Source organism: Podarcis cretensis (genome assembly GCF_951804945.1).
Source record: "Podarcis cretensis genome assembly, chromosome: 10".
Taxonomy (NCBI): Eukaryota; Metazoa; Chordata; class Lepidosauria; order Squamata; family Lacertidae; genus Podarcis; species Podarcis cretensis.
Window position 1 is genome coordinate 57,497,912 of NC_137179.1, and position 24,687 is coordinate 57,522,598.

Here is a 24,687-nt window from a genome sequence, read left to right on the forward strand (position 1 = left end):
CTTTGCGACTCTGAGTATATTTCACATACCTAGGGGGGAAATGAACTTAACTATTACATTATAAAAGGAATAGGATTGTTTTGGTGTCAAAGTGGCTCACATAGCCAAATGGCACACCAAGGAGTGTCTCGTTCTTGCCACCGAGTCCTCACCCACACTTGAACTTTAAAAGGGGGAGGGCTGAGTTATCTTAGAAACAAGGACATAGCCTGCACATTGATTCAAGAGGAGCGATTTCAAAATATAAATAAAACACTTTCCTATTGTTTCTCTTTTTTCCCTTGGCTCTTCTCCTCAGTCAGGATATCCTCCCCTGTATCTGCTGTATTGATTTAACTTTAGTTTTCCTGGCAGCACCTTTCGAATTAGCGTTCAGCGCAAAGATTACGGCTTGGAATTATGAAGTTTTATTGCCCGGGGTCACGTGCATAATCTTGGAAAGGAAATTGGAATGGGCTCCTTTGTGCGCTGCATGTGATGCCTTCTCGCAAATTAATAGCTGTGCTCCAAAAATGAGAAGTCACCACTAGAATGAGAGAACAAAATAGGGAGGAGAAAGAGGGAGACAAATAAAACTTGAGTTTTCCTAAGAGGGGTGAGGCACAACAAAGCAGAAAATTAAGGGCATGGTCTAGCTGTGTGAAAATCATTTGATTTTTTTATGGGAGAGGCTTAAGCAGATGTTTACCTCTCACATTGCAACCGATGGGAGTTTAAAGTGTTTCTTTTTGTCTGGATTTTGCCATCAGCAGAGGGTTGTTGTTGTTTTGGATGAGTAGTGATAAATAATGGCAGTGTGACTGCTTCTTATAAGTGCCTATATTTCTTAGATTTGTTCCGTCTTTCGCAATACTTTTAACATTGCCTCTGCAATCGGGTTAGCCCGATTTCCCCTGTGTTTTTCTTTAACGTGCTTTCAAAACAACAATTTTGCCACAGGCAGCCTTTCCCTTCATCCTCTGGCCCGATGGCGGCATGTGGTGAGTCTGCTGCTCAGTTTGGCTGCCAGCCACTGTACACTCCCTTAGCCCTGACAGAGACGCCGTGTCTCTCTTCATCTTCGTGGTATCTTCAGCAACAAAAATAGTGCATCTAGACTGCAGATGAATTCATCATGCGAAAGGCTGGGCTGGATGAATCCTTAGCCGGAATTAAGATTGCCGGAAGAAATATCAACAACCTCAGATATGCAGAAAGTGATGGCAGAAAGTGAGGAGGAATTAAAGAACCTTTTAATGAGGGTGAAAGAGGAGAGTGCAAAATATGGTCTGAAGCTCAACATCAAAAAAACGAAGATCATGGCCACTGGTCCCATCACTTCCTGGCAAATAGAAGGGGAAGAAATGGAGGCAGTGAGAGATTTTACTTTCTTGGGCTCCATGATCACTGCAGATGGTGACAGCAGTCACGAAATTAAAAGACGCCTGCTTCTTGGGAGAAAAGCAATGACCAACCTAGATAGCATCTTAAAAAGCAGAGACATCACCTTGCCAACAAAGGTCCGTATAGTTAAAGCTACGGTTTCCCAGTAGTGATGTATGGAAGTGAGAGCTGGACCATAAAGAAGGCTGATCACCAAAGAATTGATGCTTTTGAATTATGGTGCTGGATGAGACTCTTGAGAGTCCCATGGACTTCAAGAAGATCAAACCTATCCATTCTTAAGGAAATCAGCCCTGAGTGCTCACTGGAAGGACAGATCCTGAAGCTGAGACTCCAATACTTTGGCCACCTCTCTGGAAAAGACCCTGATGTTGGGAAAGATGGAGGGCACAAGGAGAAGGGGACGACAGAGGACAAGATGGTTGGACAGTGTTCTCGAAGCTACCAGCATGAGTTTGACCAAACTGCGGGAGGCAGTGGAAGACCGAAGTGCCTGGCATGCTCTGGTCCATGGGGTCACGAAGAGTTGGACACGACTAAACGACTAAACAACAACAAAGACTGCAGATATTGACATGGCAGATGTTATGTGCTGAGCTGAATCCTAGAACAATAGGAGCCAGAATGCAGCAGTCTGACTGGTCTGCAGGAGCCACCCAATCCAGCTCCAGGTGGAAGTGAATCAGCGACCTGATTGGCCTGCAGGAGCAGCCAATCAGGCTTCTGGAGGAGGTGAATCCGCAACCTGACTGGCCTACAGGAGAAGCCCGGAATTATCAATGATGTGAGGCCCATTGTATAAATAATGTATATATAGCTAGACGTCTTGGGGAAAGTTTCATTCATTGCTACTATGAGCTGAATAAAGAGCATGAAATTCACACTCAACTCCGAGTATACTTCAGCAGACATGGCTTGGAAGCTACCTACATTTCTGGTTGCTTTGCTTCTTCTTTCTTCTTCTTTTGAATTTTATTTATAAGTTTCCAGAGTTTACAAATTTAACACAACATACATACTTTCCCATTGATATTCAATTACCAGTCGACTCCCAGCCCCCGCTGCCCCTCCGTAATTTCTAGTATTGCTGCATATTGAAATTATCCTATTCCCCGTCCTTTCCCATTATTCCCAAATACATATTTTACTGCCACTTTTCATTCAAATCCTACCTGCGTTTTTACATGTTTACAACGATTCTTCAAATATTCATAGAATCACAGAATTGTAGAGTGGGAAGGGACCCGAGGGTCATCTAGTCTAACCCCCCCTGAAATGTAGGAATTGGTTTGCAATCCTCTTTCAAACCTGCCTCTTCTTGGTCTCTAAATTTCATAGTTAAATTTTCATAGTTAAATTTGCCAATCGGGCACATTCCATTTCAACTGCCACCACATCTGGCTTCACTCTGTCAGAGGAAGCAAGAGGCATTGGTGAGGTGATCTTTCCTTCTTTCCCCACCCATTTTTCTGGAATATGTTGCAATTTCTTGACGTGAGAGACCATCACAGAGTTCCCCCATCTTCCCAGTTACAGTTTCACAGTAGCAGGTGGTTGCTTAGTGCTTTCAGCTGTGAATTGTGTCATCTTCATCTGCATTCCTTCTGCAGGTTGATCGATAACCGGTTGCCTTAACCTTACATTTCTTGTCTTTTTAAAAAAATATTTTTTATTGATTTTCTTTTCTCATAACAAATATCCAATAGCATTACTAAACATTCCTTTTTCAATTTCTCCCCCTCCCTCAGCTTCCATTTCTGGTTTATTACATCAAATGATATATTCTGCTGTTTGTATATAATACTGTATTATCATATTGTTATACTTCTTGTTCTCTGTAAATAAAATTCTAAATGTTTCTTTAAATCCTGCCAGCGAGTCCATATTTTGTTGTTGTTTCTGCAGATATATTGTAAAAGGTTCACATTCTTTTTCAAAATCGCTATTCTCCTTTTCACGCAGTTTGTCCATTGACTTTGCTAACTCTGCATAATTCATCAGTTTTTCTTACCATTGTTCTTTTGATGGTACTTCTCCATCTTCCAATTTTGTGCTATTAAAATTCTTGCTGCTGTTGTAGCATGCATAAATAATGTCTGTTTTTCTCTTGACAACTCTTATCCTAAAATACCTAACAAAAAAGCTTCTGGTTTTTTGACAAATGTTATTTTAAACATTTTTTTCAGTTCATTGTATATCATTTCCCTTTTAAAAAAATATATCCTGCAATCTCACTGCATGTGGTAAAATGTACCCATTAGCTTTACATTTCATTGTAAGTTTCTTAGGTCTCTTTTAGCAGTGGGCCTGAACCCAAATATCTTCCTTTCCTCCTAAGAGAAACACCCACACGTCCACAGTTAGTGATGCAAATAATTATTGCTTTAAAAATTGCCAGAGTGTCATCAGAAATCACTTGGAACCAAGCTACGAATCATTGCTTTGAGAGGAAATCCCCCGCTGGCAAAAAAAAAATAGGGGATTCCCCCCCCCCCAAAAAAAGCCAATACTAGCTTCAGAAAATGGATTTTCCTCAGGAATGCCCACCTACTCAAATCCCATTAACTATTGGTCACCATCCCTAAACTAATGCAATTTCCATTTAAACAACAACAACAGCTGCCTGGCTGCCTTGTCATGTGTAGTTTGCTTCTTAGTCAGGTGATACTACGCTTGCTCCTTATGGGGAAATCTCTACTGAAAGTCAGGATAAGATTATATAGATTGTATTATATATCACTCAGCATCTTAAAAAACAGAGACATCACCTTGCCAACAAAGGTCCATATAGTTAAAGCTTTGGTTTTCCCAGTAGTGATGTATGGAAGTGAGAGCTGGACCATAAAGAAGGCTGATCGCCAAAGAATTGATGCTTTTGAATTATGGTGCTGGAGGAGACTCTTGAGAGTCCCATGGACTGCAAGAAGATCAAACCTATCCCTTCTTAAGGAAATCAGCCCTGAGTGCTCACTGGAAGGACAGATCGTGAAGCTGAGGCTCCAATACTTTGGCCATCTCATGAGAAGAGAAGACTCCCTGGAAAAGACCCTGGTGTTGGGAAAGATGGAGGGCACAAGGAGAAGGGGATGACAGAGGACAAGATGGTTGGACAGTGTTCTCAAAGCTGCCAACATGAGCTTGACCAAACTGCGGGAGGCAGTGGAAGACAGGAGTGCCTGGCGTACTCTTGTCCATGGGGTCACGAAGAGTCGGACATGATTAAACAACTAAACAACAACACCATATGGTGTTGTCATGAAGAACTTCTTCCTTTCTGTCCATATACCGATGGAACTTCCATTATGTGTTTATATATGCCTCCGCACTGCTTAACTCTGGACTCGGCTGCACAGCTGCCAATGAAATGTTTTAAATGTGTTGCAAAGCGCAATACACAAATGTGATGCTAGATGGCGATGGTGAGCTATGCCAAATTCAATGTATTTTTCAAAACTTTTTTTAAGAAAACATTTTTTATATGTGTGTAGATTCTGTGGGATTTTATATATTTTTTTTGTAGCTTCACTAAATACCTGTCACCAGTGCCTCTATTTGAAATCCTAGAATCTCAACATTCTCTGAATTCTCACGTGGTGACCACGGTGGGAAAGCAAATTTTGCTTCCTCTTGTACTGTTTTCCTTTGTATCATAGTGACAGAGCCTTGAGAAACTGTTTAGAGGAGAAGGGTGACTGCCACATTCTTGGCACCTGGCCTAGTTTAAAAGGAGTCCGTTCCCCTTCTTCCTGAAGCCCTTTCCTCTCCACTTGATGCTCCTCCTGCTGCTGTTGGTGCAGGAGCAGGTTTGTACAGAAGACACTGCTTTCCCCCGCAATGGAGCAACGCAGAATTAGCAGTGAAGCAAACGAAAAGCCAGCTTAACTGGCACCTTGCCTGGCCATCCCACACTGGGACATACCCTTGCTTGACATTCACCAGAACTACTGCTGCTGTTCTGCCTTACTAATAAATAAATACTCAGGGCCAAAGTTGGTGCAATGCTCAGGAGCCCTGATTTTTTTTGTGCATTTGCCTGCAAAAAAAATGTAAAAGGTTTCGGCTTCATGTAAAGACTCCTGATTCCTGCATACATCAACCTAGCTCTGTGTGTGTTTGTGTATCGGAAGAGTGCAGCTTGTTGTGCTGCACATCACTCTTGGCCCTTTTGGCTATTTTGCTGGGGTTCGTAGCGGCAAAACCAAAGATTGTTCTGCTGTTAGATAATCTTCAGACGGAACATGGAACAGAGAAGCATTATTGTTTTAAATTAATACCCTATTCAAAACAAAGGCTGGAATCCAAAGAGGCGCACGATTAGTTCTGCGTGACCCAGATGGATCCGGGGTTTGTTTTGCATTTTATTATTGGGGGAGGGGGAGTCACAAACACTGCTGTGCATTTGGACTTTAACATATAAGTGGGCCTGCAACAAAATGTTGCAGTGTGGAGTGCTTATGTTCAGGGTTCCAACTAGCCAGCCCGTGTCCTTGTGATGGATAGTCTAGCCTAGGGGTAGTCAATCTTTTTTACCTAAAAAAGGGTAAAGGGCCCCTGAGAGTTAAGTCCAATAGCAGACGACTCTGGGGTTACGGCGTTCATCTCGCTTTACAGGCTGAGGGAGCTGGCGTTTGTCCGCAGACAGTTTTTCCGGGTCATGACTAAGCCGCTTCTGGCACAACGGAACACCGAAACCAGAGCACCACACAGAAACGCCGTTTACCTTCCCACTGGAGTGGTACCTATTTATCTACTTGCACTGGTGTGCTTTCGAACTGCTAGGTTGGCAGGAGCAGGGACCGAGCAACGGGAGCTCAGCCCATCACGGGGATTCGAACTGCCGACCTTCTGATCAGCAAGCCCAAGAGGTTCAGTGATTTAGACCACAGCGCCACCCACGTCCCTTTTTTATACCTACCATCCACTAATGCATCTTTCTTGATGGTAAATTTACTTACCGCCCACCAGTGCTCAATGGAAGGAGGATTCAGCTTGTGCCTTAGAACCTCCTACCACCCACCTAGAATCCTGAAACGCCCACTAATGGGCGATAGGAACCTAGTTGACAACCCCTGGTCTAGCCCAGTCCCCCTCTTGCACAGAGTTTTCTGTTTTATTTCCCTAACATTTGGTCAATGTTCCACAGCTACTGAGCTTGCTCAGTCCTCATTTGGCTGTTTGGGGTATTTCCTCCCCACCCACTGGGCAGGTTGCCTATGTTTTAAATATATTTCTGCAAACCTTGGGGGTTCCCCATGCCTGCTGATACCTTCCTCTTGTGCATGAATGGAACCATTTCAGTTGCATATGCACCCACATAATAATGATCAACGGATCAAATGAGATTTCCGTTACTTCAAGACCATTTTAAATATGCCAAATTTTCCATATGGGAAGTAATACCATGAATAAAAGTGCATGGGAACCATGCTGAAAATGGCCTATGAACCATTTTGTTGTGTGTACCTTCACTGAGTTGAAGGGAACTTAGGTTGAGTCCTAGGTAAAGGTAAAGGTACCCCTGCCCGTACGGGCCAGTCTTGACAGACTCTGGGGTTGTGCGCCCATCTCACTTAAGAGGCCAGGGGCCAGCACTGTCCGGAGACACTTCCGGGTCACGTGGCCAGCGTGACATCGCTGCTCTGGCGAGCCAGAGCCACACACGGAAACGCCGTTTACCTTCCCGCTGGTAAGCGGTCCCTATTTATCTACTTGCACCCGGAGGTGCTTTCGAACTGCTAGGTTGGCAGGCGCTGGGACCGAGCAGCGGGAGCGCACCCCGCCGCAGGGATTCGAACCGCCGACCTTTCGATCGGCAAGTCCTAGGCGCTGAGGCTTTAACCCACAGCGCCACCTGTGTCCAGGTTGAGTCCTAGTTATTGTTTAAAGGGGGAGTTCAGCAGTAGGCCATTTTTTTTCTGTAAGACAGCAGTGCTTTATCGTATCTGCATTTTAGAGTGCTGTTATCTGACACCCCCAAAAGCAAGATCATTTGGACAATGCTATTCTGCATTTCCCAAAGCTTATATCCCATCCTTGTGGCTGAATGGTTGAGGGTTTCATTCTTCACTTTCTAGTTTTCCATCCTAACCACTTTGAAAACCATGGATAATTAGAAAACTGTGCTTCAGAACAGTTAGCTTATTCAGTAGATAATTTGACTGGTATGTGCAAGCTTTTTCGAAAGGCTAGGTCATTGTGGTTGGAGAAATGAAAGTATTTTTCTCTCTAAGTTAGGCTGTGTTCCATTTTTTTTAAAAAAAAAATGCACGAAGATTTTCTTGCACCTTTTCCAAACATTCGGTTGAGGTGCTTTCTAATATGTAGCTGCTTGCAGACGTAATCAATTGATCAGAATTTCTCTTTACAAAATGTTCAATGCTCTCTCTTAATAAAGAGGAGGCATGGGAGGATACAGAGAGATAAGTTAAATTGTTTCCCCTGATGCAAGTGTTAAAGCCTTCTTTAGCCACATTCCAGTTCTCTGAAATGTAATCGATATGTTTTCATTGACTTTTTGGATATGATGGATTAAATAACAGAAGGGGGGAAAGACGAATCAAGACACAGTTATTACTTTCCTTATATACTTGATGTTTGTCAGGGATTTTGGGTGCCAATTCATGCTGCAATGCTCTCTGCTATAAAACAGTGGATTGATAGTTGTCTGTCATATGTGAATAACTGCATGTATATGCGTTCTTCGCCCACCCCAATGGGGCAAACTGCACACTGTAGAAATATGATTTTGATCACATCAGGGAGAAAAGGATTAAGCATCTTCTCCTTTCACTGGTGCTTCAATAAATTGGCTTCCCCCCAAATGCCCACCACCAACACTCACAGCTTGGACTATGGGGCTCGGATGGTGGATTTGACATGTACTGACTGTGTAGCCTGGCTCTTAAAGCCCCTGATGGGTGCTCAGTGTTATGTATTCAGTGGTCTGTGTTTCCCTGAGTTTGAGTCTGGATTAAGGATTCTGATCTCCTGTGTTCTGATTTGATACATGATATCCAATCACAGAACATTTCAGAATTTGGGCCTCTGCCATTGGCCCTTAAACTCTGAGTCATGATTCGCACCTCGGAAGTTTAGACAGCCGATCACGTTGGGAGTGGGAGTGGCCCAGGCCTTCAGAAATGTGTACAGTGATACCTCGGTTTAAGAACTTAATTCATTCTGGAGGTCTGTTCTTAACCTGAAATTGTTCCTAACCTGAGGTACCACTTTAGCTAATGGGGCCTCCCACTGTTGCCACGCGATTTGTGTTCTCATCCTGAAGCAAAGTTCTTAACCTGAGGTACTATTTCTGGGTTAGCAGAGTCTATAACATGAAGCGTCTGTAACCTGGGTACCATTCTGATGTAAAATGAGGCAAAACGTGATTTGATTTGATTGTATCTCTCACTCTTGTTGGCAAGCGTGGCAGCAAGCAAACTGTTATCAGAGAAAGTTTCTCGACTTCCTAAAGGGAAGCACTGTGACTGAAATGTTCAGGAAATTCAAATTAATAGAAGGGCACTCATTTCTGCCTTCTTGATTTTCACAAACCCACAGATCTTCCTTTACAGATCTTCTTCTCTTCCTATCCTAATGTAGTGTCTCTGTGTTCTCGTTCAGGTCAATGAGGAAAAACCTGCGTTCCTTCACAAAAGCAGCTGCTAGCTATACAAAAAGAACTTCCAATACTATCCTCTCACAGCTAGACCCTAGAATAAACCTATGGTGGAATAATGGCTTCTTACTTTGACACATTCTCCTTTGTGGGATGAGTCATTAGGCAGGACATAGATCTTCATACTTTTTGCAGAGAAAAGAATCATTGGGTTTCTCTCTCTCCCCCCCCCCCCCCCGCCAAACTACACTAGCAGGATTGTACTGTTACACATTTATTGTGGAATAATCTTCTGTGGGCCAGAGCACACTTCATCAGATGCATAAAATATTGTGCTCATTTGGCAGCTGTAGATATAGCTCTTGAAGTCTTTACGAAAGATTTGATCTATGTAACAAATGCAGAAGAACATTTGTCCCGTTACTCAGGGAGGGGAAACGTTATTCAGAGTGCGGTTCAAATCTAACCTAACCACAATACTTGGGCCGCATTCTTTGGAGGGGAGAATTCATGAATTTATTTTATCTTCTTGGGTTCTATTAATTGCGTATTAAGTAGCTGCTCATCCTTTTTGGTCCCCTTCATGCACACCCTGATGTATATGCTCTTTGCGACAGGGCCACCCATTCAAATATTGCCTTTGCTGCTGATTCCTGTTTATCTGCTGAAGCACTTTGCGTCACAATTGCCTGCTCTCCTGAACTTCTCTCTCTCTGTCTCTTCCAGTCATTTGATTGCATTTGCTTTATTATATTTGAAGGAAGCTGTTCAGTCATTAATAACTTTGCTGCACGAGGAATGTAGCTTTTAAACGACTCCAGCTCTGATTTATTCATCAAACCATATACACTACGCGCCGCCGGAGCCCGATTTCTGTTCTCATCCTGAAGCAGGGAGCCAGTGTGGTGTAGTGGTTAAGAGCGGTAGTCTCCTAATCTGGGGAACCGGGTTCGCGTCTCCGCTCCTCCACATGCAGCTGCTGGGTGACCTTGGGCCAGTCACACTTCTGTGAAGTCTCTCAGCCCCACTCACCCCACAGAGTGTTTGTTGTGGGGGAGGGAGGGAAAGGAGAATGTTAGCCGCTTTGAGACTCCTTAAAGGGAGTGAAAGGCGGGATATCAAATCCAAACTCTTCTTCTTCTTCTTCTTCTTAACCTGAAGCACTATTTCTGGGTTAGCGGAGTCTTTAACCTGAAGCGTATGTAACCTGAGGTACCACTGTATAGTCTGTTCGGTTCCAATGCCTAACCCAAAACCACTCACATTCTGTAACCAATAAAGTTGTGGCCTTTTTTAGCCCATTAACCTAAAATACTTGTGTCCATAGAATTATTATTATTATTATTATTATTATTATTATTATTATTTTATTTATATCCCGCCCTCCCCAGCCGAAGCCGGGCTCAGAGCGGCTAACAATAAAAGTAACACAACATCCTAAAATCGATTCATTCTAAAATCAATTCAGAATCAAATTAATGGCAGCCATTGGGCTAGAATGTTTCATTTCATCACAAAGCGCAGAGCGGGGCCTCAACTCACAAGCCTATGTATCATTTCCTTGGAGTAACCTCTTGCTGCTTCTGACTGCACCAGTTTTGTTAAGCTGTAACAAAAGATCTTCAGCCAGCTTTATGCAGCCAGCTGAAGTTCAATCTTTAGCTTTAAATTCGAAATGCAAACAATCTTGCTAAGAAGTGCTGCCACTTAGAATGAAGTAGGAGCCACATCAGGGACGCGGGTGGCACTGTGGGTTAAACCACAGAGCCTAGGACTTGCCGATCAGAAGGTCGGCAGTTCGAATCCCCATGACAGGGTGAGCTCCCATTGCTCTGTCCCTGCTCCTGCCAACCTAGCAGTTCGAAAGCACGTCAAAGTGCAAGTAGATAAATAGGTACCACTCCGGCGGGAAGGTAAACGGCGTTTCCGTGCGCTGCTCTGGTTCGCCAGAAGTGGCTTAGTCATGCTGGCCACATGACCCGGAAGCTGTACACTGGCTCCCTCAGCCAATAAAGCAAGATGAGCGGCGCAACCCCAGAGTTGGTCACGACTGGACCTAATGGTCAGGGGACCCTTTACCTTTACCTAGGAGCCACATCAAAAGAAAGGAAAGATGTATCCAGCCTCTGACTGAGTACTTTCTTAGTGCTCTGGCTTTCTCAATGCTATCTGGTGCAAGCAAACTTGGAAACCTCAGTATTCCCCTGATTCACTTCCCAAACCAAAGACAGACCATCACTAACCCAGGTGCTCTTGAGTGATTATGTCATTGCTCCTGTTCTGAAATAAGTCTTGTTGTTCATGGTATAGCATGGCAGTAATAATCATAACTGTGATCAGATCATTGTGGCCTTGTATGCATCTGCCAAGGTACTTTGGAATGTGCATTCTTTTGAATAATATTTTGTCACCAATTCCTTATTCCTGTGCAATAATTAGACATCCTGCAGCCTCAATTATGTTCTTAGATTGGCATATTGAAATAAAGTGCATCTGTTTAAGTAGAAGTTATATTAATCACTTAATAAGCTTAGCACTGTGTGGTCTCATGCTAAGTAATGAGATCTGGGAATAATAAGAACAGCTTGACTTCTCTCTTAAGCATTAAGAAATGTCTAAAAATGGACTTTGCTGCAGTTAATAAAAAGCCACACCACATATGAACAAAAAAGGCTTTGTCACAAAAGCGTGGGGAAGGGAAAGGGAGAGCACGCCCTCTACTGGCAGATCTCATTACAATACCTTCACAGTTTCATCACTTCTGTGAAGCAATTCATTGGTGCTATACCGGAAGCATTTAATTCAACTGATTGGCAGCATTCCATCAATTCGATTACTTATGTAAAACACCGCATATGTTCACTTCCTATCCCACCATTTTGTGCAATGTGTAAAGCATATCATAAGCCCCATCATGGAAATATATGACTCTTTCAGCCTTACCTTGTGCATGTTTACTTACCAAAATGTTCGGTGGAGCTTACTCTCAGAAAAGTGTGCATATCGGATCACAGCCTCAAGAACATAATTGTGGGTTTAACCATTTCAAGGAATTTGGGTATGCCAAACTTTCCCTGGTTTTTTTCTGAATGGGTGCAATCCGCTTATTTCATTAAGGTCAGTGGGACCTATAACCCAGTCCAATGGATATTTAATTATAAGTCAGCTAAACTTTTGTTGTGCTAGCCAAAGGCCATGGCATCATCTGAAGTAAGGGAGTGGGGAAAACAGCAGTCGCTACATTTGCAGTGAAACCATGATCAGATCCACTGAAATTTCTTTCTTTTTCTTTTTTTCTTTTCTTTGTTAGGTCTTTTTCTCAGCCTACTCTCTGTTTTTTTAACGAATTTATTTATTTGGTTTTTCAGATTAAAGTTTTACAATCACATATCCAACATACAACATAAAAACAAGATTCCAAAGAATTTCCTGGACTTCCCTCCTCCCCTTTGTGGCTCCTACTTTTAATCATTTCCTCCTGCATCTTTTATGATAATCCAAATCTTTTACATTCCCATTATGTCCAAAATTCACCATTAAACTAGAAGTGTTATTCCAATCCTACTGACGATTTCAGCTGTTTACAGTGTTTTCCAGGATAAATTATAAATATTCCTCATTACTTATTAAAATTTTGGTCTTCCTGATTTTTTATTCTTCTGGTCATTTTTGCCATTTTGGCATAATCCATCAACTTGATCTGCCATTCTTCTCTGATCGGGACTTGATCTTCTTTCCATCCCTGGGCCCATAACATCTGCACAGCTGTGATCATACATAAAGGTAAAGGTACCCCTGCCCGTACGGGCCAGTCTTGACAGACTCTGGGGTTGTGCGCCCATCTCACTTAAGAGGCCAGGGGCCAGCGCTGTCCGGAGACACTTCCGGGTCACGTGGCCAGCGTGACATCGCTGCTCTGGCCAGAGCCAGAGCCAGAGCCGCACATGGAAACGCCGTTTACCTTCCCGCTGGTAAGCGGTCCCTATTTATCTACTTGCACCCGGAGGTGCTTTCGAACTGCTAGGTTGGCAGGCGCTGGGACCGAGCAGCGGGAGCGCACCCCGCCGCAGGGATTCGAACCGCCGACCTTTCGATCGGCAAGCCCTAGGCGCTGAGGCTTTAACCCACAGCGCCACCTGCGTCCCATGTGATCATACATAAATATAGTCTTTTCTGCTCCACTGGGATTTCAGCGCCTAAAATCCCTAAAAGAAAGGCTTTGGGATTTTTAGAAAAAGTTACTTTAAACATTTTCCCCCAATGCATTATATATCATATCCACCGAAATTTCTTATTAAACAGAATAAAAAGTAATTCTCAGATAAAATGTGCAAATTAGATCTCAGAGTCCCCATTGCAATTGACCGTTAATTATAAGAGTGTTTGTAGAATCATAGAAGTGTAGAGTCCAACCCCTGCAATGCAGGAATCTTTTGCCCAAGGTGGTGCTTGAACCCGCAACCCTAAGATTAAGAGTCTAGTGCTCTGCTGACTAAGCTATCCCAGCAGTTACAAAAAGGTAGGGTTCCAGGTGGAGAAATCGAAGTTGGAAACAGAATTGTTAGAACCAAAAACTAAGGTATTATCAAGAATGTATAACTTGCTGCTGAAATGGAATACACAAGACGAAATGGTTAAATCGGTTATGATAAAGTGGGCTCAGGATATTGGGCATAATATTATGTTTGAGGACTGGGAAAGGTTGTGGACCACTGGGCTGAACTTCACTGCATGTAACGCTTTGAAGGAAAATGTAATGAAAATGATATATAGATGGTACATGACCCCAGTTAAACTTGCCAAAATATACCATTTGTCTGATAATAAATGTTGGAAATGTAAAGAACACGAAGGAACATTCTTTCACCTCTGGTGGACTTGCCCTAGAGTGAAGGCCTTCTGGGAAATGATATATAATGAGTTGAAAAAGGTATTTAAGTATACCTTCACTAAGAAACCAGAGGCCTTCCTTCTGGGCATTGTCGGCCAGAAGGTGTTAAAGAAGGACCGAACATTTTTTATGTATGCAACAACGGCAGCAAGGATACTCATCGCTAAGAGCTGGAAAACTCAAGATCTACCCACACTGGAAGAGTGGCAGATGCAGCTGATGGACTATATGCAACTGGCCGAGATGACTGGCAGAATTCGAGACCTGGGAGAAGAGAGGGTTGAAGAAGACTGGAAGAAATTCAAGATTTATCTACAAAAGTATTGTAATTTGGTTGAATGCTAAGAAGGATGCTAGATCATAAATAATTGCCTACCATTGAATTAGATTTGAACTTGACGATAAGTGAGATTGAGGGAAACATAAAATTTGTGGAGAATAGATTAAATTAACTGAACAAAATTTAAGAATATAAACAAGATGATAAATTGCTGGAAAAAATTTATAACGATGTAAGTGGGAGTGGGAGACGCGAGGGAGTCCAAAGAAGTTCTGAAAAATGTGTTATGATCCATGTTATATTGTTTATTATTTTTGCATTTTGTATTTTAAAAAATCTCAATAAATATTTATATATATAAAAAAAAGCTATCCCAGCAGTTACTGCCACAGCCACCTCTGCCTTCATCCAGCCCCCACCTGCCTGCTACCTTTCTTATATCCAGTCCAAGGAGTGGCACTGCTTTGTCTTCCTTCGTCTCAGTGTTGCCCTTGCAGGACTCAGGATGGAGGGAGATGGGGACAAAGCTAGAATTAGTGGGCTCTGCATGTCGCTGACTCTGGCTCCACTTCATGTTGGCCTCCCTGTCTTCTTCCACATCAGTTTCACTGAGCATCAGCCACCACAGATGGTCTTGGAAGACCAACACCTTCCCACTTTGAAATAAGTTAAGCCTATGAGGACCTGACAAAGTGTCCGAAAATCTTCCACCACTGGAAATCTTATATAAGCCACTCTGCGTCTCCTGTAAGAAGAACATAGAATGAGCATAATAAATAAAATGCAAGAAGGTGGAATAATAAAGCACTCTGTGTACACGGAGAAACGTTAAAGTGGAAAATAATAACAAAACATTGCAGTTCCTGAAAAGAGAGGCGCTAGCTACTTTAACGATCTTCTCGTTTTCATTCCTTCTCCAACTTGATGTTGTTTCAGATGTGCCTCTTCCAGTTGCCCTTTCTGCCTGCCCAGAATCAAACATTGTACCTCTTCATACCATGAAGTCCCAAGATGATAACAGAAGGACAAGTTTTACACAAATGTTGCATCGGCCGATCGAGAACGCTCAGCAGTGAGAGACTGGTTTTCTGTTCTTAATAACTGCGTCCGCATGGGTTGAACTAGATGTTGCAATTTTCCCGTGATGTATCTGGATTCCTTTATGATGCCAGTTTTGGAACTGGAAGGGATATTTGCAAGGAACCGTTCCCTAAACAAGGCTGCCTTCAGATGTCAGATAGTTGTTTATCTCCTTGACATCTGATGGGAGGGCGTTCCACTGGGCGGGTGCCACTACCGAGAAGGCTCTCTGCCTGGTTCCCTGTAACCTCACTTCTTGCAGGGAGAGAACCACCAGAAGGCCCTCAGAGCTGAATGATGGGGGTGGAGACGCTCCTTCAGGTATACTGGGCCAAGGCCGTTTAGGGCTTTAGAGGTCAGCACCAACACTTTGAATTGTGCTGGGAAACATACTGGGAGCCAATGTGTTATACTGAACTATAGTGAAGTATTATGTGAATGAGCCTCTCCTCGTTCCATGCTCACATGCAGCAGGTTATGTGTGCCCAGGGCGTGTGACGTCATGACGTCACACACCCACCCCGGCCTCAGAACCTGACTTCCAGTCCCACTGAAAGTCAGGTTCTGAGACCTTAGAAGGCATCTCTGTGGTCTCGTGAGGCCTCGGAGGTGACTTTCGGTGCTTCGTGAGGCACCAGAAGTTGTGTCGTGTGCCCCACAGTGTAGGTGCTGAGCACCCACAACAAAAATTTTGTGGGTGCTCGGGCACCCAGAGCCCCCTATAGTTGGCGACCCTGCTCACATGCAACCAATTTTCTCTCCCCCATTGTTGTGGCTGCAAGGAGAACATCTGAGGCTTTTGTTTCTGCTTTTGTTCAATCACAACTTGTCATGTCATCTGAACGGATAAAACTGTGGCTAATGTTAACTATGGCTTGCATTAAGCAAGCAAATATCGACCATATGGCTAAACTGGTTTTAGCATAGCGTCAAAATGTGTCCGGTGTATCCAAATTGGAGCACGCTGGTTCTGCAAGGCTTTGGGGATATATTGCTGCTTTGTGAAATGGAGGGCAAAGGTTGGTGTCTGAATTGTGCAGTGAAATATTTTCAAAACTATGGGTCCTCAGAAGGTGGGGTACCATTCTGGCTCTATTTCAGCAGGAAAATGTTTGGACCCTCACTGAGGAACATAATGGGAAGCATTTTTGTGCCAGTTAAACAGGAAGGGAAGAACTTTTTATAGAAAGGAAGCAGCCCTTGCCTAACACTGTGCTGTCATCTTCCAGGCATCCATCACCCGCTAAAGACACCTTTAAAATTCAAGACATTTCAGTCATCATCAAAGTGTATGTTCTGGTGACATCTTTAACACCTCTGCGGGCATTCATTCATTCAACTGCTGTTGTCTGGTATCCGCCCAAGAAGAAGCACTTTTCAGTCAAGGTAAGCCTGTGCTTTCATCTTCATTTCAGTTTTATTACCAAAGAGCTTGAAAAACGCTTGGTTTGTTGGTTTGTTTTATTTCCCCACTTGTGTAAGAAGCTCTTTGCATCTTATCCACCGTGCACTGAAATGAAAGTTGGCTTTATAAATGCACAGGTGAGAGTGCTCAGATTTTGAAATCAGCTAGAGATGTGCAGAATACAATAGGACAATCTCTTTCTCTTTTTAAAGTTCCCACCCATGTTTTTCTCTGTCTGTCATTTTCACCCTTTTAGACTTTGACTGGATAGTGGTACAGCCAGTTACTTCAGCATCCGGTAGATGCTGATAGTATGTTAGGGTCCGTATTTCAGCCAGAGTGCATATTACAGATATAATCTTGGATCCCATCTCTTGCTGGGCTGTGGCTTCACAAATTTCATGAAGATGAAGAAATGCAACATAATTCAGGGATTTGAAAACTCTTGCATTTTTTTTCCTTTTCATTTGCAGCTGCAAGCCTTTTTCGAAACCGTCTTGAAAGGCAGTTCCTCACAGCAGGCGCTGGAAGACATAAAAGAAGCAATAACCAAACTCTTATTGATAACTGAGGTTTTTAGTGAAGCCCCTTCTTCCGGACCAAAGGCCTCCAGCCAGTAAGGAGATTGAAGCACACAAATTGAAATAAGCTGAATTTTCTTAGAGATGCTCTTTGGAATATGAGGGTGCCTTGAACCTGGCTTCCAAAGTCTGGGACATAATGGAGCCATGTAGCTTTTCCTTGATGGGTTTATTTGAACGCACAGGGATAGATAAAGAAAGAGGTATCTGTTGGTAAGGAGAAAGACTTCTTTTTTTAAAAGACATCTTCTTGGAATCTGCTATCTGAAGCCACTGAACACTTTCCGAGGTGTTTTGTTCCTTCCTGGTTAAAGTATTGTTGCAGGCAACCCCAATCTCTGAGCGGTGCAAGATTCCAGGGTTTCCGGGATTAGTTTCCTCTAAATGAGGGTCAGCAGAAATTGTGGTGTCTTTATAATATATGGTTTATTTACACATATATACAACTTGAGCCTACAGTGGAGGGGCTCACAGCCTCAATGCCCCAAGAGGGTCTTGCTTCTCCCATTGCCCCTGCCTTCGATTCTGGCAGAAATCAGACATGGCTCTCACTCTTTGCCTTCTCAGCTTTGCCTTGCTGCCAGCTTCCAGTTTCTAGTTCACATAATTCAAGTCTCAATTCTGGCCTTTGTCTTTCTAACTCCCAGCGAATTGAAGGAGGGGCCCCCATCCATTTTCTGTCTGGCACAGAGTCATTTCCTCTGTTATCTTAATGGCCCATAGTTAGAGAGCTATTATCTCTCCAGGAAGCTAGCCTGGCTATTCCAGGATTTGAATCCTGGTTTCATGCATACAATCTATCTCCACCCCCTCTACAAAAAACAAAACCCCTCGCAACAGTATTACTCACAGGCCAGTCATTCAGATGGGAAAAGGGGGCTTTCTGAGAGAGAGATAGTGCATTTTGAAATCTGTGTCTTAGGTCATTGCCTCCTTTGAAGACAGAACCCATTCTTCATTTCTGTCATCTTACTTCAGGTGCAGTTCCTGCTTTCAGATGCTAACCTTTGACGTTGGGCTCAGCCGCTCTATGGATCTGGTTATTCTTGAGGTAAGCAAACATCAACAGCATTTCCCCACATGAGCCTGCAGCTAAGCGAGAGAAAACCCTATAGAAATTCCCAGTAAAGTTTCCTTATACTGCAGAAACCACTGTGCTTTATGTTCACTGGAACGGTGAACATAAAAGTAAATCCAGAAACAGTAACATGAAACACCTTTTCTGTTCTGATAAACAAGGCCAGATGGATTCTATATTTATGGTCAAACTGTAGGTACTGAGAGCAGTGCACTTGATAAATATTAATCTCCGAATGAGTTAATAACCTTAAGTTAATAACCTTCCTAGGTACATGAACACTTTGATTTTCAAGCTGACGGAGAGTTGGATTTTCAGGACCAAACTGTTAAAGAAACCCTTCTTGGAGATACTTTCAGAATTCTCTTATCAAATCAGTCATCTTCCTCTACTTTCTTTGAGGCTTTGCAGAACGTTTACCGATCAACAGGGATTAAGGTATTGATAGATCTGTTTATCTAATATTTATTACACTTAATTAGTCGCTTTTTTAAAAAAACCAAACAATCTGACCACCCTGTAAAAGATCTGTGCTTTTCTGTGTTTGTTCAGCATAAGAGTACGGCTATACTCCTGCCAACCCAGCCACTTCTTTCTCAAAAATCCTCAGCTACTCTCGACCAGGTTTAACTTGGCACCAGTGCTAACCATGGTTAATGTTAATGGTACTCTATTTTAACTCAGAGGTGGGTCGTGTCTTGTGCTATGAGGCAGAGATATGAGGTTCCAGAATCATGCTGCTGGCATGATGTAGAATCTCATAAGTTCAGATAGTATGCTCACCCTGTTTCTACCATTTTGTTTATCCTGAACATGGTTTGCATTCTTTTATTCTATGAAAAAAAATCATCAACAGGCAGGAAAAGTTAGGAAAGTATAGGCTGACAATCCTCCAAACTATGGACCATTTCAGCCTTTCCTATATATCTTGGATGGGTCAGTCAGAAGAGCATGAGACTCTTAATCTGGATTCAAGCTCCATGTTGGGCAAAAAGATTTCTGCATTGCAGGGGGTTGGACTAGATGACCATTGTGGTCCCTTCCAACTCTATGATTCTAGGATGTATTTGAAGCTGTGCCTCCAATATCCCAATCCTAAACTCACTTACTTGATTTCAGCCGGCAGATCCAAACCACACACTTAAAGCACACCAGTACACATTTACTTACAATGGGGACGCAGGTGGCGCTGTAGTGTAAACCACTGACCCTCTTGGGCTTGCCGATCAGAAGGTTGGTGGTTCGAATCCCCACGATGGAGTGAGCTCCTGTTCCTCTGTCCCAGCTCTTGCCAACCTAGCAGTTCAAAAGCATGCCAGTGCAAGTAGATAAATAGGTACAGCTGCAGTGGGAAGGTAAATGGCGTTTCCATGCACTCTGGCTTCCGTCACAGTGTTCTGTTGCACCAGAAGCGGTTTAGTCATGCTGGCCACATGACCCGGAAAGCTGTCTGTGGACAAATGCCAGCTCCCTCGGCCTGAAAGCAAGATGGGCGCCTGTTACATACTAAGCTTGGATCCTAGAACAATAGGCAGGTAGGATCCTAAAATGCAACATCCTGATTGGCCTGCAGGAGCAGCCCAATCAGGCGCCAGGAGGGAAACCTAATCAACGAATCAGATGGTACTCATTTTGTAAATAATGTATATAAAGCTTGAGGTTTTGGGGGAAATCAATCACTGTTCCTATGAGCTGAAATAAAGAGCATGAAATCCCTACTCGACTCTGAGTATATTTCAGCGCCGCAACCCTGTAGTCACTTTTGATTGGACTTAACTGTCCAGGCTTACTTGACCTTCTTACCTTACACATTTACAACACAAGACTGCCAGCAAATAAATATGGGAGCTATAGTTTGTTAAGAATGCTAGGAATTGTTGCTCTGTGAGGGGATAACTCACAGCATTCTTTGGGGGGAAAGTCCTGTGTTTGAAATATGTGTTGGTCCTAAAAAGTACAGTATCATTATGGAGCTGTCCAGTGAGTCAATGCAAGGTGGATTTCTTCTGGATGTTGTGGTCATTAAGCATGTGTCCATCTTCCAGCAAAGGACAAGTTTATAAAACCCCAACAGATTAAAGTAATAAAGCTTTTTATTGGTCAAGGAGTCAAGGTGCCAGTAGCAGAGAGCTGTCTGCCTCAGAACACATGTACTTTGCCTTAGAATCCAAGGCTTCTCCTACTGCCTATGATCTTCTGCTTTCCTTTCACAGCAAGAGCATCTCCCAAAGGAATCTGACCATTGTCTAACTTTAGAAGAACTAAACCCACTGATCAATTTTGTAAAAGAGCTGCAGAATCTAGGAGAATATAAAGTGGTAAGCCAACATCTGTGGTTTTGTTTTATAGCAAGTCTTTTTTGTCAATGTGAATATTTCCCCACATACCTTTGATACGATTTTTATTCACCAGAGCAGGAAGAAAGAAAATAGGGGGAAATATGTCTTATTTTTTTTAACGAGTAAGAGATACAAAGACTTATCAGTGTGTACTTGTAATTTCACAAGGGCCGTATAATGTTGGATTAAATCTTTTAGTGTGACAGCACCTATCATTTTGATCTCCCTTCCTATTCACGTTAAACAGGCATTCTCACTATCATTTTTTATGCCAGCTGATTTTTTATTTCAACCTACACAGTTGTATAATTTAGTTAGCTATATTTGCTTTAAAAGATTTTCTGATTTTGCGTTCTATTGGTAACTATTTACGTATATTTTTAAACAGTTTTGTGGCTTTAACTGGTTTATTGGTAATTAAACTATGTACACCACATAAACAACTATCTGACTTTTAGAAGACAGCTGAAGGCAGCCCTGTTTAGGGAAGTTTTTAGTGTTTGATGGTTTTATTGTGTTTTTAATATTCTGTTGGAAGCCGTCCAGAGTGGCTGGGGAGGCCCAGCCAGGTGGGTGGGGTATAAGTAATGTTGTTGTTGTTGTTGTTGTTGTTGAGTTTTATGATTAAGCAGTCTATAAATATTTCTACAGCTATAAATCAACTGCATGTCCTTACTAATCTGATCCACATTCACTTTTTTTCCTTTCAGCTGTTCCCCTCCACTGTTCCCAAGACCCATTTTTTGATGCATGACCTTTATCGTATGGTGAATCCGGGGGGGAAACTTGGCTCGATCCTGGCTGTGCATTGGCTTCTTTCAAATTTACTTGAACAGTTGCACGTCATTAACAAAGTACCACGTGCAAACCTTCCAAAGGGGTAAGGTGGCAATTCAATCCTATTTCTGGGTTTAGAGATAGATTCCATGAAAAGATGGCAACCCTTTGGACTTCTGCAATGATACACTTCGTTGCAACGAATTATACAGTTGGTAGAGACCCCTAGGGTCATCTAGTCAATTATAAATACAAATACCTTTCTTGGCATTAAGAGTTAAAACATTTCAAAACACTAGGATCAGTTTAAAAGGGACAGGAGTGAGGCTGTCGAGGATCACAAGGTACTCAATTGTTCTGCTTCACCCTATCTATTCCCTAGAGCAGGGGTAGGCAAACTAAGGCCTGGGGGCCGGATCCAGCCCAATCGCCTTCTAAGTCTGGCCTGTGGACCGTCCGGAAATCAGCGTGTTTTTAGAATGTGTCCTTTCATTTAAAATGCATCTCTGGGTTATTTGTGGGGCATAGGAATTCGTTCATTCCCCCCCCCTTCAAAATATAGACCAGCCCCTCCCAAGGTCTGAGGGACAGTGGACCGACCCCCTGCTGAAAAAGTTTGCTGACCCCTGCCTTAGAGAGATGATTCGTTAAGAACCCTTTCGGGTAAGATGGAGGTTAAAAAGGAAGTCAGTGGGGCAGTAATGTCTCTGTCCCTATCCACTAGGAGGAATCTCATTCGGCTTTCTCTCGGAGCCGTGGGTCGCAGGTCCAATATCTTGCTCAGCATCTGGTCCAGCCCCCTGAAATCCAGGAATCCTACACACAGCTATCCCTGGGTGGCTTCAAACCACTTCAAGTTAACAGCCAGACACACTGATATATATGGATATATATCAATATCCATTTCCAGGCTAGGGCTACAATGGAGTTGTCATTTGAGTTCCAGTTCTGGCTCATTATCTTCAGTAGTCTGTTAGATTAGAGTGCCAGCTGTTGTGTGTGTGTGCTTAAATTGAACTTTTTAGCAGTTTTAACAGCATTTGAAGTGTTTTCTCTGCAGGAGAAGCAAGGGAGAAAAATCAAATACAATGGTACCTCGGATTAAGAACTTAATTTGTTCTGGAGGTCCGTTCCTAACCTGAAACTGTTCTTAACCTGAGGTACCACTTTAGCTAATGGGGCCTCCTGCCACCGCCGCGCGATTTCTGTTCTTATCCTGAAGCGAAGTTCTTAACCCAAGGTACTATTTCGGGGTTAACAGAGTTTGTAACCTGAAGGTACCAATGTAAATGGAAAAGAGACAAGATTGATCTGATCCAGGCCTGTTTTTCCAAGAATACCGAGCAGTGCTAACACACCAAAATCTAATAAATTTGGCATAACAATCTTGCAATTCTCTGTGCTCGCCCAGTACATAGCATCGCTGCTCAGAAAAAGTCTTAAGAGTATATTATTCTTTTAATGGTCATTTTAAAATGTTTTTTGAAGATTTCACAAAAGGAGCTTAAAATGACACATCATTCCCCCCCCCCAACCCCACCCAAGATTGGTGTTAGTGTGGCATAAAATTGTGCCTAGTTTCGTTGCTTCTGGAAAAAAATCATTTTGATAAAAGGTAGCCAAAGACTGATCAGTGGCAACTATAGAACTACCTCAGGTATCAGTGGTACCTCAGGTTAATAACTTAATTCGTTTCGGAGGTCTGTTCTTAACCTGAAACTGTTCTTAACCTGAAGCACCACTTTGGCTAATAGGGTCTCCTGCTGCTGCTGCTGCTGCTGCATGATTTCTGTTCTCATGCTGAAGCGAAGTTCTTAACCCGAGGTACTATTTTTGGTTAGTGGAGTCTGTAACCTGAAACGTATGTAACCTGAAGCATATGTAACCCGAGGTACCACTGTAAACCAAATAGACATTGATACTGTAATTTGAATAATATCTCCTGTTAGAGTGAACAAGCAGTTTTTCCACAATTCACATTGTAGTGGGGGATGGGTTTTTGTGTGAAATTAGGAAGTAGAGTGGTCATGGCCACATTTGGCTTTGGCTTATTACCCACAAAGGAATGCAGCTCACTGCTATAAGATAGCAATTATTGATAACGTCTATAGTATATGTGTAAGACAAGAAGAATGCCATAGGATCCACGTGACTTGGTTCTGTAAATCACATTTCTAATATTAGACCAATGTTTCTTTGCAACTGGGCAAGGCAAAGATGTTCCCGTTCAGTCCTTATACTTCTAGCACTATGAATCAAGGACTTTTAAGAATTATCTACTCTTTTCCCACAGGCAAAACAAGGATTCCAGAAACACGCCTTGGATGAAAACCAAATGGTCAAGCCTTAGGTGAGAATTTAAAAGCATGTGTTTATATGTGCTAAAAGTTGCCCAGAGTTGTTGGGGAAACCCAGCCAGATTGGCGGGGAGGAGGAGGAGGAGGAGGAGGAGGAGGAGGAGGAGGAGGAAGAAGAAGAAGAAGAAGAAGAAGTATAAAGCAAATTTTTAAGCAACACTTGTTCTTATTTTGTGTTTTTATCTTGTATCTTTATGCTGAGAACTGCCCTGAGATCTATTGATGGAGGGTGGTATATAATAATAATAATAATAATAATAATAATAATAATGTAAATGACCCCTGGGTGGTTAAGTCCAGTCAGAAGTGACTATGGTGTACAGAGCTCATCTCACTTCAGGCCAAGGGAGCTGGCGTTTGTCCACAGACAGCTTTCTGGGTCATGTGGCCAGCAGGACTAAACTGCTTCTGGCACAACGGAACACCATAACGGAAACCAGAGCGCATGGAAATGGCGTTTACCTTCCCACTACAGCTGTACCTATTTATCTACTTGCACTGGCATGCTTTCAAACTGTGAGGTTGGCAGGAGCTGGGACAGAGCAACGGAAGCTCACCCTGTTGAGGGGATTTGAACCGCTGACCTTCTGATCAGCAAGCCCAAGGGTTTAGACCACAGCTCCACCTGCATCCCTGGCTACAACAACAACAACAGTCGCATGAGCACCTTGGGAGAACCGGTGCCAAGGGAATAATGGGCACAGATACAGTCACTGCACAACCTCCGTTTGCATCAACTGAGTCCTGTTGAACTGAGTGGGCGTCGCACAGCAGCGAGTCCCTCCTAGGGAATTTCATTTGTTTGCTTCTGTGAATCATTTATCAGTAGCAGTGATTAGGGTCATCAGAATTGCATAGCAGAATTTGATCACGCTGTCCAGCATTCAAATATTTTAGAAAC

At 42.9% G+C, this 24,687-nt stretch overlaps 1 protein-coding gene across 1 annotated transcript in view; it reads left to right on the top strand.

Moving 5' to 3' along the window:
* CPED1 (cadherin like and PC-esterase domain containing 1) overlaps positions 1-24,687 on the top strand; it is a gene marked incomplete at its 5' end in the record, with an annotated part of 119,267 nt that overhangs the window by 40,017 nt on the left and 54,563 nt on the right. Inside the window, 8 exons of the mRNA XM_079994120.1 lie at positions 15,106-15,241; positions 16,479-16,635; positions 17,128-17,270; positions 18,214-18,286; positions 18,584-18,751; positions 20,527-20,631; positions 21,363-21,532; positions 23,723-23,779. Of these exons, the coding sequence (XP_079850246.1) occupies positions 15,106-15,241; positions 16,479-16,635; positions 17,128-17,270; positions 18,214-18,286; positions 18,584-18,751; positions 20,527-20,631; positions 21,363-21,532; positions 23,723-23,779 (1,009 nt within the window). The remainder of the gene's footprint in view (positions 1-15,105; positions 15,242-16,478; positions 16,636-17,127; positions 17,271-18,213; positions 18,287-18,583; positions 18,752-20,526; positions 20,632-21,362; positions 21,533-23,722; positions 23,780-24,687) is intronic.